The sequence below is a fragment of the Anomaloglossus baeobatrachus genome, chromosome 9 (genome assembly GCF_048569485.1).
Source record: "Anomaloglossus baeobatrachus isolate aAnoBae1 chromosome 9, aAnoBae1.hap1, whole genome shotgun sequence".
NCBI lineage: Eukaryota > Metazoa > Chordata > Amphibia > Anura > Aromobatidae > Anomaloglossus > Anomaloglossus baeobatrachus.
Window position 1 is genome coordinate 231,092,409 of NC_134361.1, and position 16,177 is coordinate 231,108,585.

The window sequence follows — 16,177 nt, forward strand, 5'->3', positions numbered from 1 at the left end:
GTTTTTCCCTATCTCAATACATGAAAAGAGGCATGAATAAAAGTATGAAAGCACGAAAAAAAGCACAAAAAGCATAAAAAGAAGCCAAAAAAGCAGTTTTTTTGTGCTGAAAAAACACTGTGGGCACATAGCCTAAGGACATGTGCTCACTTTTTTCATGGTTTTTTTCCTTCCTTTTGTTTAACCGCCGATAAAAAGGAAGGAAAATGCGTCCCAGCAAAGTCTATGAGAATTGTGAAGCTTTTTTTTTGTGCTGAAAAAAAAAGCACTGTGGGCACATAGCCTTCATGCTTCTTTTCACGCATTTTTTTACGCTTTGCTGGGATGCATGTTCCTTGATCTTTTATCAGTTAAAAAAAAAGCAAGGAAAAAAGCATGTAAAAAGCGCTGTGGACACAAGGTCGAAAAGAAGCATGAAAAAAAGCGTGATAAGAAGCATGGAAAAAAAAAAGCGTGAAAAGAAGCGTGAAAAGAAGCATGAAAAGAAGCGTGAAAAGAAGCGTGAAAAGAAGCGTGAAAAAAAGCGTGAAAAAAAGCATGAAAAGAAGCGTGAAAAGAAGCGTGAAAAGAAGCATGTAAAGAAGCGTGAAAAGAAGCGTGAAAAGAAGCATGAAAAGAAGCGTGAAAAGAAGCATGAAAAAAAGCGTGAAAAGAAGCGTGAAAAGAAGCGTGAAAAGAAGCATGAAAAAAAGCGTGAAAAGAAGCGTGATAAGAAGCATGAAAAAAAGCATGAAAGCAGGGAAAAAAGCATGAAAAGAAACAGGAAAGCATGAAAAAAGCTTGGAAAAAAGCATGAAAAGAAGCATGAAAAGGCTGTGTGCGCACGTTGCGTATTTTCATGCATTTACGCTGGATATTGCACTGCAACGTAAACACATGCATCCTGTGTCCCCAGCACAGTCTATGAAGATGGTGCATAATCCATCCGCACATTGCGTTTCAGAGCGCAGTGATTTTCATGCTGAAATTTTGATCCAAATCGCTGCGCTCAAAAAAGTAACATGTCACTTATTTGGTGCGCTTTGGATGCAGCCCCCGCTCTGTCTATGGGAGAGGCAGCATCCAGAGCGCATGAAATCGGCATCTATTTTGCAGACACATTGCATCCATTATGCAGTGTTTCTGCGGCGATTTGAAGTGCACATGCACTGCCAAATTGCTACAGATTTTTCAGCATGGAGACTACGCAACGTGCGCACATAGCCTAAGAAGCATGAAAAAAAGCATGAAAAGAAGCGTGAAAAGAAGCGTGAAAAGAAGCGTGAAAAGAAGCGTGAAAAAAGCATGAAAAGAAGCATAAAAAAGCAGCTTTTTTGTGCTGAAAAATTAGGCTATGTTTACAAAGGGCATTTTGGTCGGGTTTTATTTCCAGAAAAACCTCATCTTTTGCTAGGAAATAACCTGCAGTTTTTCCGCTGCTTTTGCAAAGAATTGACATGGTCATTCTTTAAAAAACTAAGCAAAAACCAAGGTGGTTAACAAAACAGTCAGGAAAAAACCCGCAGGTGTTTTGTTTGTGCGTGTATGAGATTTCTGGAATCTCATAGGTGTCACTGGGACTGTGAAGGCAGCGTTTTATTAGTACGGATTTGCATAAAACCAAGGCAAGAAAACATGCTAAAAAACACAGCATAAATGCCCTGTGTGCACATAGCCTTAGAGTATGTGCACACAGTGCGTTTTGATGCGTTTTTTTTATCCTTTTTCCAGCAAAGTCAATGAGAATCCTGAAGTTTTGTCCACATTACTTTTTTTTTTCCTTTTGCAGATTTGGGGCAGAAATAAATCTGCAGCGTGTCAATTCTTTCAACCCAGATTGAATAAAAAACCTGCATGCAAGAAAAAAAAAAAGCATCAAGAAAAAAAAATAAAGTTTGCAGTCTTGCTACAATGCAGACCCTTATGATTTTATGGCAACAGACTACAACAACTGTGTAGCCTGCAATTATATTGTGTCCGTTACTTCATACTCACCAAATGTATCTATGAGGACAGACAGAGAAAGTGCAAGGGCACAGATCAGACTACACAGAGAGGGTTTGTAGTCTGTTGCCGTGGAAACGTATCTGTTTACATTCAAACTGTAAACAAATCAAAAAGAGAGATTTTATATTTACAAAACGGTTTCAGTTTAGATGCTTTAGAACATTATAAACCTTTGTTGTGAAGGGGGATGGAATATTTCAGACTGCACCGGATGATCTAATGAGCAACCCGAGATGTTAACGACACAAACTGGCATTTATTGCTTCCCGCAACAGAATGTAAAGGATATAGTCACAGTATTGTTACAGGGCGAAGCAGAGGAAGCTGCACCCGGATCCTTCCTCCGCAATCCTCACACGCTGCTCCCTTGTGCCCTTTTACCACTGGCCAATTTGCTGCACAGATATATATATATATATATATATATATATATATATTCTGTTTATCAGAACTGTAGAGAAAGATGGCAACTAAGAGACATTGAAGCCACATTCTCACATTTTTTTTCTTAGCGTTTCATCAGTGTTTTTTTTGTAAGTGTTTAATCAGTGTTTTTTTGTTAGTGTTTCATCAGTGTTTTTTTGTTAGCGTTTCATCAGTGTTTTTTTGTAAGTGCTTAATCAGTGTTTTTTTTTTTAGCGTTTCATCAGTGTTTTTTGTTAGCGTTTCATCAGTGTTTTTTTGTTAGCGTTTCATCAGTGTTTTTTTTCTTAGCGTTTCATCAGTGTTTTTTTGTTAGCGTTTCATCAGTGTTTTTTTGTTAGCGTTTCATCAGTGTTTTTTTTCTTAGCGTTTCATCAGTGTTTTTTTGTTAGCGTTTCATCAGTGGTTTTTTTCTTAGCATTTCATCAGTGTTTTTTTATTAGCGTTTCATCAGTGTTTTTTTCTTAGCATTTCATCAGTGTTTTTTTGTTAGCGTTTCATCAGTGTTTTTTTTCTTAGCGTTTCATCAGTGTTTTTTTGTTAGCGTTTCATCAGTGTTTTTTTGTTAGCGTTTCATCAGTGTTTTTTTTCTTAGCGTTTCATCAGTGTTTTTTTGTTAGCGTTTCATCAGTGTTTTTTTTCTTAGCGTTTCATCAGTGTTTTTTTGTTAGCGTTTCATCGGTGTTTTTTTGTTAGCGTTTCATCAGTGTTTTTTTGCTAGCGTTTCATCAGTGTTTTTTTGTTAGCGTTTCATCAGTGTTTTTTTGTTAGCGTTTCATCAGTGTTTTTTTGTTAGCGTTTCATCAGTGTTTTTTGTTTAGCGTTTCATCAGTGGTTTTTTTTGTTAGCATTTCATCAGTGTTTTTTTTTCTTAGCGTTTCATCAGTGTTTTTTTGTTAGCGTTTCATCAGTGTTTTTTTGTTAGCGTTTCATCAGTGTTTTTTTGTTAGCGTTTCATCAGTGTTTTTTTGTTAGCGTTTCATCAGTGTTTTTTGTTAGCGTTTCATCAGTGTTTTTTTTTTTAGCGTTTCATCAGTGGTTTTTTTTGTTAGCATTTCATCAGTGTTTTTTTTTCTTAGCGTTTCATCAGTGTTTTTTTGTTAGCGTTTCATCAGTGTTTTTTTGTTAGCGTTTCATCAGTGTTTTTTTTCTTAGCGTTTCATCAGTGTTTTTTGTTAGCGTTTCATCAGTGTTTTTTTCTTAGTGTTTCATTAGTGTTTTTTTTGTTAGCATTTCATCAGTGTTCTGCCGGCATCATGGATATCACACGGACTGCACACTGATGTGATCCGTATGTCATAGACCAGAGGAAACACAGCACTGGGAAATAAATGTATTTTTATACATACCTTTCTCCGATACTGCTGTTGCTTCCAGGTCTTGCTCATTATGCTCATGAATATTCACTGCACTAACTGCGGACCTGGAAGCAACAGCAGTGTCGGAGACAGCATGGATGTTGCACGGAGCACACACTGATGTGATCCATATGAGGAAACACAGCACTGAGAAATAAATGTATTTTTATACTCACCTGTCTCCGGCGCTGCAGTTGCTTCCAGGTCCTGCTCATTATGCTCATGAATATTCACTGCACCGACTGCAGATCTGGAAGCAACAGCAGCACCGGAGACAGCACGGATGTCACACGGAGCACACACTGATGTGATCCATATGAGGAAACACAGCACTGAGAAATAAATGTATTTTTATACTCACCTGTCTCCGGTGCTGCAGTTGCTTCCGGGTCCTGCTCATTATGCTCATGAATATTCACTGCACTGACTGCGGACCTGGAAGCAACAGCATACAGAAAAATGATATACACTCTGTTCCATTAAATTTGCCACCATACTGGTGCCCGGGTTCATGTCGGAACCCTTAGTGATCCATTGTGACCTGTGGAATAACAGTTCAATATTTATGTACACCCTACTCAACGAAATCAATGTAATGTGCTCTATATTGTAAATGTCCTCTGAATTCTACAGGAAATTGGCACATTGACTTATTGAAAAATGAAATTGCGAGGTGAGGACATTTCCCATAATGACATGGCTGAAATATTGTGTAGGGTCACATGTTTCGGGTGAGGAGCGGATATTACTCCAGGAATGTATAGAGTCGTCAGGTCTGTTGTGTGGGGGGTGAGTGGGCGTTTGCCCCCTCCTTGCTTTATTCTATACGCACGCGTCATGCTTCGCCTCGGTATCTGCAGGCCCCTACCTGTCTCCACGTCCGCACTGTCATCTCCATTACTTGTCACGTATAGATAAACGCACGATGCTCTTGGCTCGTTTTCTTCCTTGCGGGCGCTGTGCATCTTCTCGTGAAATGTCAGTGCAGCTGAATAGAGGCAGGGACGGTGTATGACCGAAGTCAGCGACGGGAGCCAAAACATGAGATTAGTGCACGCTGCCGATACACCTGGCTCAGGGAGATCTTCACAGCAACGGAAACTTTCCCTTTTTAGCCTTTTAACCTGTTTTAAGCAGGAAAAACATAGGTCTATATTTACCCAGTCTGACTAATGTTACCTGATCAGGAGTCAAAAGCCTAAGGCCTCTGCCACACTCACGTGTAAAAAACGTACGTTTGGTGTAGTCCGTTTTTTGTGTCCGTGTTCCGTATTTGCAGTCCGTTTTTCCCCTCCGTGTGGTGTCCGTATGCATATCGTGTGTCATACGTGTGTACGTGTGTGCGTTTTCCTGTGCGTGAAATACGTCAGTGTGTGTTCCGTGTGCAGTCCGTTTTTTGTGCGTGTTTCACATGTTTCACACATTGAGATAATGGTGATTACTTGGAATTAAATGACACATAGGTGTATGTGATTAGGACATAAATATAAGTTAACTATAAGCTCTTTCCTGCTTGTATTATGCCTTGGAGCACCTATGTGTTGAGACAAAATTGTCGCAATGCCATTATCCACGGAGGCCTTAGTGTTTTTATGTTGGATTATATCTCGTCGTTTTGGCGTTCGACGCCACATGTTGCAATATGATAATGTAAGAAGAACCAGATTGTGGGTGCATCCACTAATGATGATGCGGCCTATGCATGGTCATTTCCATACTTTATTTTTTGAGTTACGGAATTTCCCAGATAAGTTTTTTTCATACTGCCGGTTGTCAGTTGAGAGTTTTGATTACTTACTAAATATTTTACGACCTCATTTGCAACATCAGGACACTTGGATGCGGCTTTCCATTTCCCCAGAGGAGAGATTTATGGTGACTCTGAGGTAATATATTTGTTATTTTTGTAATTTGTGTAAATGTGTTATTTTTCACATTGAAATGTGTAATTGATCTTTATTGATCTAATCTCATTTTTGATTCAATGTTTGTGTTTTCTTATGATTGTTTTAATTTAAAAAAACATAGTGTTAATTGTAAATCATTGTTTGTCTTGTTTTCATAGATTCTTGGCGACTGGTCAATCTTTTAGTGCTTTACATTTTGATTTTTTGTTGGGTCGATCAACCATTGCCGTCATAGTACGTCACACATGCGACATGATATGGCAACATTTAAAAGAAGAAATGATGCCTCAGCCAAACAGAGAAGATTGGTTGAAAATCTCTAAGGGCTTCAAGGACTCTGTTGACTTTCCTAACTGCATAGGAGCTTTGGATGGCAAGCATTTCAGAGTTAAAAAGCCACCAAACTCTGGGTCACGTTATTTCAATTTTCATAAGTTTTTTTCCGTTGTTATTTTGGCATTGGTTGACACAGAATACCGTTTTATTTATGCAGACATTGGGGCCTATGGTAGTGCCTCAGATGCCCGTATTTTCCGTTCATCAAGATTAGCCCAACGCCTGCAAGAAAATGCATTATTGATCCCCCCACCAGTTGCCCTACCTGGTACATCTGGACCGTTGGCACCATATGTGATGGTAGCAGATGCAGGATTTGCATTATCCAAACATGTTATGCGACCATATCCAAGGAGATCCATTGATGACAGGAAACAGTACTTTAATAATCGGCTAACTAAAGCAAGACGTTATGTGGAGTGTGCATTTGGTATTTTAGCTAACAAATGGCGCATTTATCAGACAACTATTCAGTTGCAGCCAAACTCTGTCACATCTGTCATCAAGGCTACCATAGTGCTTCACAATTACTGTCGGATACATGAAGGAGGAACTTATGTGGATGATGAATTTCAGATAAACCATGTTGTTAATCCCACAGGTGAACCTATGTCTCATAATTCTGTGACATCTGGTTTACAAATTAGAAATTTATTTACTGATTACTTTAATTGTTTTGATGATAATAATAATAGTGATGATTGTTAAGATTGTGATGGTTTTTTGTTGATAAAAATATAAATTTTTTTGTATTATAGGAACTTGGTTAATTTTTCTCAACATCTCAGAGCTTAAATCGAACTAGTATTAAAGGGCAAATGCGTTAATCATAAACTGACATTTCTGTTAGCAACATGGTTTTCTGAATGTTGTATGTATGTGTATGTACATTTCTGTGTTACTATCATGTTTTAGGAAACTTATTTCAAACTTACAACATTAATAATGTTAATCGTCTATTGAAAAAATGCAATATTATTAATAAATATCAATAATAAACATGTTTCTTTTCTTCAAAAACAGAATCTTTTATTAAGAATAAGCATATTAATCCATAAAGTAAGGATGTTATTTTTTCACATCCACATTAAAAATGTACATATTGTTCATTTTGTGTTAAATTTTTCTAAATGTAAATTTTGATGCTATTCTTCATAACATACAAAATATACTTTACATACAAGAGTCATTGTAAAGAAAATGTGTGCATTGCTTACAATGTTGAAAAATGTCGGCCAATTAAGTTGCTATCATGTTGGACATTGACATAGACCAAAAAATTGTAAACTGTGTTTTCAGAATATTAGAACTAATCTAACCATCAAATTGGTTGGGTAAAAATGTGTTCATAAAATTCCAAACATAAAGGCCATAAAACATATATGTGATCCGTCACTAAGTATAATCACACATGTTTTTAAAATCTTTTCAACTCTGAGTTTGCACATTTTTGGAAATCCCTCTTTTTTAACATTTTGACACATTCATCAGATTTGTTGTTTGATTGTTAAGATTAACAAAAATGTGCATCACAAGTCAACAAGATCTTCTAGTGAAGTAACCTGAGTGTTGCTGAGTATGTTGTTTTGTGTGGCCTCAGAAATGGTATTTTCAGGAATGGAAACAGTTGTTTGCTGAACAACATTCCTATTACTAGCTACAGTAGTGTGTGGAACAGTCTGTTGCATGCTGGTTTGTCCCAACACATTGCCTGTGGTTGAGTACACCTGTGGATCTACATGGGTAATTGGGTATTGTGTGTGTGTATGTTGTTGACCTTGAGGATAGTTGACTGATGTTTGTAAGTGTGGTGTAGGTAACATAGTTGAGATTGGATAATGAGGCATCATGAATGATTGTGGGTATGTTGAACCTGGAAACAAATTAGGTAAACCACCAATATTTGTGGGTTGAGTAAAGTAACTAGTAGTTTGAGTTGGTTGTAAATTCATATAGTTCATGGGTTGCTGTGAGGTTGCACTTTGTACTGTGCTTAAGGCACCAGTATTGGTTGCAACATACCCTTGTCTAATTGGTGTTGGGAATAACGTACTTGAAGCAATTGAAGGTTGTCCAGATTGTTGTAATAGTGGATTATTGACTATTACAGTTGCCATTGTTGTTTGTGTTGAAATTGTATTTTGATTGTCTGTTGTGTTTGGGACTGTATGTTGTTGCATAATGGTACGCCAATTTTCTATGGCCTCATACACTCTCACTGGTTCCTGTTCTGCCTGACTAGCTGACAGTAGGGTAAGCATAGCAGCTCTTACACGTTCCTGCCTATCTGAAGGAATTTTGGTTAAGCTAGTAGATAAAGACCGACAAAAGCGCTCGGCATCTGTTTCTGGAATTAGAGTGTTCATTATGTGAATAATGCGTGTGTCAATTATTTCCGGTAAGGATCTCATTTCCTCAGGTCTGCGGATTCTTCTTGCACGTAGAGGTTGTGGTGCAAAACGTGGAAGTACATTTGTTTGTGTTGCTTGTGTAGCTGGTGTGGTTGTTTGTTGCGTTGATGAGCCTTGGGTGTTGGTTTGTGCACTCTCTGTCCCACCCTCATGTGAATCATTTGCTGCATCTTGTTGAGTCTCAGGAATTTCAATGTCTTCTCTGCCAGGTTCTTGTTCTGATGCTGAGGTGGCTGTAGCAGAGGGACCTGCTGTTGGTTCATCATCTGATTCGTCAAGATTATCCTCCGTTCTATAAGAAATGAAAAAACATATTACAATCTTAACATTTATCTTTGTCCAATTATCTTCAGGGGTTTTTTTTTTTTTTTTTAAAAAAAAAAAAAAACTTACTGTGTAACTTCTAAGATGGGTGCTAGGAAGCTTATTTGTTCATAGTAGACATATCTGCGTTTGCGGCCTTGGCTGGATGAGGATGGTATAGGGTTGTACTCCCTTCGGTACTGATCACGGGCTGAACGCCAACGCCTTTTTACCAAGTCAACTGTGGAAAATAAAAAAATATGTCACTTGCAACATTCTCCATAAATCTGCACACATTAATTTAAATAATGTTTGTGAAATGTAATATACAATTTAACACAATTATGTTGGTCAAATACTTAGGATGAAATATAATTTATTTAGATATTCTTCATTCAAAAACATGTTTAGACATTCACACATAACCAAATAATATTTCTGAATAATTATATTTTAAGTAATTGTCATCTATATTTACATTATAATTTGGTGTTTTTGCAATGACATTTGGCTATAAATTACTAGAAATATTATTTGATACATGTAGGTAATGATATTGACATGTCATTTTAAACAATTTTATTTTAAAAAAAAAAAAAAACAAGATTTTCAATTGTGATACTAAATTTAGACTAATACAACAGGGAATTTTAAAACACATGACAGTTTAATCAGTTAATTAAGTAAATTCATGAAGAATTCCAAGTCAGATTACAAATTTAAGTATACTTTGATTTTTGACACTTATGAAAGTTTGGTGATACTATGAAAAAAGTGTACAGGAACTCAATATATTGAGTAGTACATATACCAATTCTTCTCATAGGATTTTACACTAAAAGACAACATAACTATGCCAAAAAAATCACAGTTTGAAAGTATGAACATATCCAAATATAGATATTAAATAAATAACTATAAAAAAATACAACAACTTACCATATTTAGCACGCTTTGCAGGAGAACATCTAGACCATGCATTATTGGGGTACACTTCCTCAGCTACTTGATTCCAATGGCGCTCAACTGTCAGTCGGTCATGGTAACCATCTACACGTGTATCCCATAATGGTGGGTGAGTCTCGACAGCTGTTATAAGTTTCTCCGTGTCCACCCGTGGTGCCATTATTATATTTCGAAGACGAAAGTTTGCTCAAAATAGATCTTGCAATACACAGAACTACAACTGCTTGCTTGCTCACTCCTTCTGCAAATGCACAGTTAGTTTTGTGCAAAAAAATATGTTAGCTACGCCACCTGAAAGTATTTCAGAGTGTAACAAACTTTCTAATTAAAACACGGACACGGACCACACGGATAGCATACGGAGGCCATCCGTATCACGTACGTGTAAACACGGACCCATAGGATTTAATGGATCCGTGAGGACGTGATGCCGGTGGAAAACGGACATGTCAGCGCTTTTTCGACACGCTCAAACGTACGCACGGAACGGACACACGCTCCGTGCGCAAACACTGACGTGAGGCTTTTTAGATTAAAAATAGTATGTCAACATCAGCACGTGTCTCCGGTACGTGCAAAAAATGCCAAAAACGTACCGGAGGCACGGATGTGTGGCGCAGGCCTAAGGCTGCTTTCACACTGCGTTCTGATCTCCGGTCAGTGGTCCTGGTGGTGGTTTACGCATGAAAAGACATCTTGTGCACATAGTTTTCATCAGACCATGGAGAGCGGACCAATGCAAACATGTTTGGCCCCTTTTCACACTGCATTCTGATCTCTGTTCAGTGGTCCTGGTGGTTTATGCATGAAAAGACATCTTGTGCACATAGTTTTCAGCAGACCATGGAGAGCGGACCAATGCAAACATGTTTGGCCCTTTTTCACACTGCATTCTGATCTCTGTTCAGTGGTCCTGGTGGTTGTTTACACCTGAAAAATAAATCTTGTGCACATAGTTTTCAGCAGAAAGTGGAGAGCGGACCAATGCAAACATATTGGCCACTTTTAGCCCACAACATAGACCCCTTTCATACTGCATTCTGATCTCTGTTCAGTGGTCCTGGTGGTGGTTTCTGCCTGAAAAAATCATCTTGTGCACATAGGTTTGAGCAGACCATGGAGAGCGGACCAATGCAAACATGTTGGGCCCTTTTAGCCAACAACATAGTCCCCTTTCACATTACGTTCTGATCTCTGTTCGGTGGTCCTGGTTGTGGTTTCTGCCTGAAAAAGACCTCTTGTGCACATAGTTTTCCGCAGACCATGGAGAGCCGACCAATGCAAACATGTTTGGCCCTTTTAGCCAACAATACAGATCCCTTTCACACTGCATTCTGATCTCCGTTCAGTGATCCTGATGGTGATTTCCTCCTGAAAAAGACATCTTGTGCACATAGTTTTCAGCAGACCATGGACAGCGGACCAATGAAAGCATGTTTGGCCCTTTTTCACACTGCATTCTGATCTCCGTTCAGTGGTCCTGGTGGTGGTTTCCGCCTGAAAAAATCATCTTGTGCACATAGTTTTGAGCAGACCATGGAGAGCGGACCAATGCAAACATGTTGGGACCTTTTAGCCAACAACATAGTCCCCTTTCACATTACGTTCTAATCTCCATTCAGTGGTCCTGGTGGTGGTTTCTACCTGAAAAAGACATCTTGTGCACATAGTTTTCCGCAGACCATGGAGAGCGGACCAATGCAAACATGTTGGGCCTTTTTAGCCAACAACTCAGCTCCTTTTCGAACTCAGTTCATTGGTTCCTTTGGGGCTTCCATCCGAACCCCTGCAAAATAGGTTTCTAACATATGCGCCGATGGGCCCATTAACTATACTACATCTTGGGTGTCCACTTCCATAAAGCGTATACTCCTGAAAATGGTGCACGACAGAGCACCTAGTGACTCAGTCTGTACAATTATAGTCAATGGCCCCGTTGACACATATATCCAAAACCTGTTTTGCAGGGGGTTCAGACGGAAGCCCCGATGGGACCACTGAACGGGGAGAGGAATGCAATGTGAAAGGGGCCTATGTTGTTGGCTAAAAAGGCCCAACTTGTTTGCTTTGGTCTGCTCAAAACTATGTGCACAAGGCGTCTTTTTCAGGCGGAAACCACCTGAAAAACAGGTCAAAGAACGAATCTGTGCATTTCTGTATAAAAACGACTCATGTTCAGTCTTTGTGTTTTAACCGCTCGGAAGACGCTCTGTACTTTACAATACAAGTCAATAGGAAGGCTCAAATGCTTTTGGAACATTTTGCCTTTTTTTTTGCTTTATAAAATGCTAGTGGTTTCTTCATTATTCAAGGGATTGAAGAAAAATGACCAGAAAATGCCCCCCCCACCCAAAATTTTAAAAAATAAATAAATAAATTAATAGTAATAAAATAATAATAATAATAATAATAATAATAATAATAAAATATATGTCACAAAAAAAACACTCCAAAAATTACTGCCTGACAACAAAAATGGAAAAATGCTCAGGAAACGACCGAAAGACTAAACAAAATGTAAAAAACACACGCCAGTTTGTTAAAGTGACTTCTGCAAAATCCTTTACAAAAAACTCTTGGAAAAATGCTTCTAGTCACTTCTATGGGAAAACAACTTCTTGCCTTTTGATATGAGTTTTTTTGAAGGGGTTGTAAAAAACGCCTGGTGGAAAAAAAATCTAAACCAACTACTTCTTTTGAATCAATCCCCTCCGAGCTCCAGACAATGCTGATAGGGAATTTGAATTGCGAGCTCCAATGGGGACAGAGATAATGATGCCTGTAAAGTGCTGTGGAGAGTAAAGCCCATTTAATTGGTTTATATGATCTAATTATTTTATCTATTTTTATTTATTATTTGATCCGGCCATTTGCTGGGTGATGTTTTATACATATTTGGTAAATCCAAAAACTTTATGCTACTCATTGTGACAGTGTGGAACATGCACACTGTAAGGATTCTCCTCGATTTGCAGTGCAAGTGAGCGGTCACGTCAATTAGATTCTCGTCCGTTTCTCCCAATATTCTGAGAATCTAGTCAGTGCATGTGCAATTATGCAAACCTCAAACTTGCAGTCAATTGAAAGCCCACTCACATTGGAAATAGAGGTGAATCCGGACAGTGTGCACATTGCACATAGGCACAATTCCGCAATCCGCACTCACATCGAGTGACTGCAGAGATGTCTCTTGAGCCTCTAAATCTCTTTTAAATGTGGTTTTGAAAATATTTTTGAATTTTTTAAATGTTTTATATAGAGTCATTACACACAGAGGGATCTATTCCTATATACTATATAGAGTCATTACACACAGAGGGATCTATTCCTATATATTATATATAGTCATTACATACAGAGGGATCTATTCCTATATATTATATAGAGTCATTACACACAGAGGGATCTATTCCTATATATTATATAGAGTCATTACACACAGAGGGATCTATTCCTATATATTATAGAGTCATTACACACAGAGGGATCTATTCCTATATATTATATAGAGTCACTACACACAGAGGGATCTATTCCTATATATTATATAGAGTCATTACACACAGAGGGATCTATTCCTATATATTATATAGAGTCATTACACACAGAGGGATCTATTCCTATATATTATATAGAGTCATTACACACAGAGGGATCTATTCCTATATATTATATAGAGTCATTACACACAGAGGGATCTATTCCTATATATTATATAGAGTCATTACACACAGAGGGATCTATTCCTATATATTATATAGAGTCATTACACACAGAGGGATCTATTCCTATATATTATAGTTATTACACACAGAGGGATCTATTCCTATATATTATATAGAGACATTACACACAGAGGGATCTATTCCTATATATTATATAGAGTCATTACACACAGAGGGATCTATTCCTATATATTATATAGAGTCATTACACACAGAGGGATCTATTCCTATATATTATATAGAGTCATTACACACAGAGGGATCTATTCCTATATATTATATAGAGTCATTACACACAGAGGGATCTATTCCTATATATTATATAGAGTTATTACACACAGAGGGATCTATTCCTATATATTATATAGAGACATTACACACAGAGGGATCTATTCCTATATATTATATAGAGTCATTACACACAGAGGGATCTATTCCTATATATTATATAGAGACATTACACACAGAGGGATCTATTCCTATATATTATATAGAGTCATTACACACAGAGGGATCTATTCCTATATATTATATAGAGTTATTACACACAGAGGGATCTATTCCTATATATTATATAGAGACATTACACACAGAGGGATCTATTCCTATATATTATATAGAGTCATTACACACAGAGGGATCTATTCCTATATATTATATAGAGACATTACACACAGAGGGATCTATTCCTATATATTATATAGAGTCATTACACACAGAGGGATCTATTCCTATATATTATATAGAGTTATTACACACAGAGGGATCTATTCCTATATATTATATAGAGACATTACACACAGAGGGATCTATTCCTATATATTATATAGAGTCATTACACACAGAGGGATCTATTCCTATATATTATATAGAGACATTACACACAGAGGGATCTATTCCTATATATTATATAGAGTCATTACACACAGAGGGATCTATTCCTATATATTATATAGAGACATTACACACAGAGGGATCTATTCCTATATATTATATAGAGTCATTACACACAGAGGGATCTATTCCTATATATTATATAGAGTTATTACACACAGAGGGATTTATTCCTATATATTATATAGAGACATTACACACAGAGGGATCTATTCCTATATATTATATAGAGTCATTACACACAGAGGGATCTATTCCTATATATTATATAGAGACATTACACACAGAGGGATCTATTCCTATATATTATATAGAGTCATTACACACAGAGGGATCTATGTCACGTGTTTATTTCTGGCAATGTTGATGATTATGGTTACAGCCAAAGAAAACCCAAACATTATTATCTCAGAATATTAGAATATTATATATGACCAACTGAATAAATGATGTTACCCTCAGAAATGTTGGTGCCTCCTGAGAAGTCAGTACAGTAAATGCCTCAATACTTGGTCGGGGCTGCTGTTGCATGAATTCCTGCATCAATGCGGCAATGTGGCAGGAGGCGATCAGCCTGTGGCACTGCTGAGGCGTTATGGAAGCCCAGGTTGCTTTGATAGCCGTCTTCAGCTCGTTTGCATTGTTGGCTCTGGTGTCTCTCATAGATTCTCTATGGGGTTTAGGTCAGGAGAGTTTGCTGCCAATCAAGCCCAGTGATACTGTGGTTAGTAAACCAGTTATTGGTACTTTTGGCAGTGTGGACAGGGGCCGAGTCCTGCTGGAAAATGACATTTCCATCTCCATAGAGCTTGTCAGCAGAGGGAAGCATGAAGTGCTGTACAGTGCCCTGGTAGAGGCTGCGCTGACTTTGGTCTTGATAACACACAGTGGAGCTGCACCAGCAGATGACATGGACCAAACCATCACTGATTGTGGAGACTCCACACCAGACCCCAGCCGCTGGATTGTGGCCTCCTCTTCCTCCAGACTCTGGGACCGCGATTTACAAATGTAATGCAACATGTACTTTCATCTGAAAACAACACCTCGGACGCTGAGAACAGTCCAGATCTTTCTCTCCTTGGCCAGGTAAGAGGCTTCTGGCGTTGTCTATTGGTCATGAGCGGTGACACAAGGAAGGTGTTAAATAATGGGTTTACGGCGACAACTGCATAGCCAGTATATAATGATTGGAGCGAAGATAGGTCAAAAACATATTATGGATTTATTCAGATAAGAGTTGGAGGGTTACAGTCATTAGAGAAAAATAACTGTCTTGGCTTGAGTTAATAGATGGAGACAGATAGAAAAAAAATAACAGTTCATATGTCTTACATCGCTGTAGTGTGTACGTCGTCTCGGGATGATCTGTAGATGGTCTGGTCGGATGGGTCCGTCTTTCTCCTGTCACCTTCTGCCTCTCCCTCCTTCTTCTTCTACCTTTGAAGTGTGGGCTTTTTTTATAACCCAAAACCCCTCCTCCTGATTGCCCTTATCTCTTTACATGGTAACACAAAAACTAACTATCCTTATTTTAGGTTGAGCATTACATCATGTCACGTGGTACATTTTACCCGCGAAATAAGTGTACCTGCGCACTAGAGACCTGTAACAAAACCTACTTCAATCTATATATATATATAGAAACCCTTTGAGGCTCGCTGAGCTGTGACCTCAGTGTAACAGTAACTTACAGTAAAACGTTTCTCATAGCTATTTCAGCTCATAGCCCAACATTCTAAACAGAATATAGCACTACTTTGACAAACAATGTCAGATGGCTTTGATGAACAACTAGCAGAGGAGTTTGGTTCTACCATCTCAAACTTTTGGTTTAGCATTTTCCAACTCACAGGCATCCTTAAAGG

At 38.0% G+C, this 16,177-nt stretch overlaps 1 protein-coding gene across 1 annotated transcript; it reads right to left on the reverse strand.

Moving 5' to 3' along the window:
* Nucleotides 1–2,076: 2,076 nt before the first annotated feature.
* LOC142251928 (uncharacterized) lies at nucleotides 2,077–9,871 on the reverse strand. The gene is made up of 5 exons (XM_075324977.1): nucleotides 9,664–9,871; nucleotides 8,815–8,965; nucleotides 7,788–8,713; nucleotides 4,636–4,755; nucleotides 2,077–2,081 (listed from the first exon to the last, which is right to left on the reverse strand). Exons 1-5 carry the CDS (start codon nucleotides 9,848–9,850, stop codon nucleotides 2,077–2,079), a joined length of 1,389 nt encoding a protein of 462 aa, XP_075181092.1. The 5' UTR covers nucleotides 9,851–9,871.
* Nucleotides 9,872–16,177: the final 6,306 nt, after the last annotated feature.

Excerpts from the sequence above, each read along its gene's own strand:
- LOC142251928 (XM_075324977.1), bottom strand. The coding sequence starts at position 9,850 with ATGGCACCACGGGTGGACACGGAGAAACTTATAACAGCTGTCGAGACT. Across the intron at positions 8,966-9,663 it reads TGCAAAGCGTGCTAAATATG|TTGACTTGGTAAAAAGGCGT; the intron begins GTAAGTTGTTGT and ends TATTTTCCACAG. Across the intron at positions 4,756-7,787 it reads ATCAGTCAACTATCCTCAAG|CTGCACTGACATTTCACGAG; the intron begins GTCAACAACATA and ends GCCTCTATTCAG.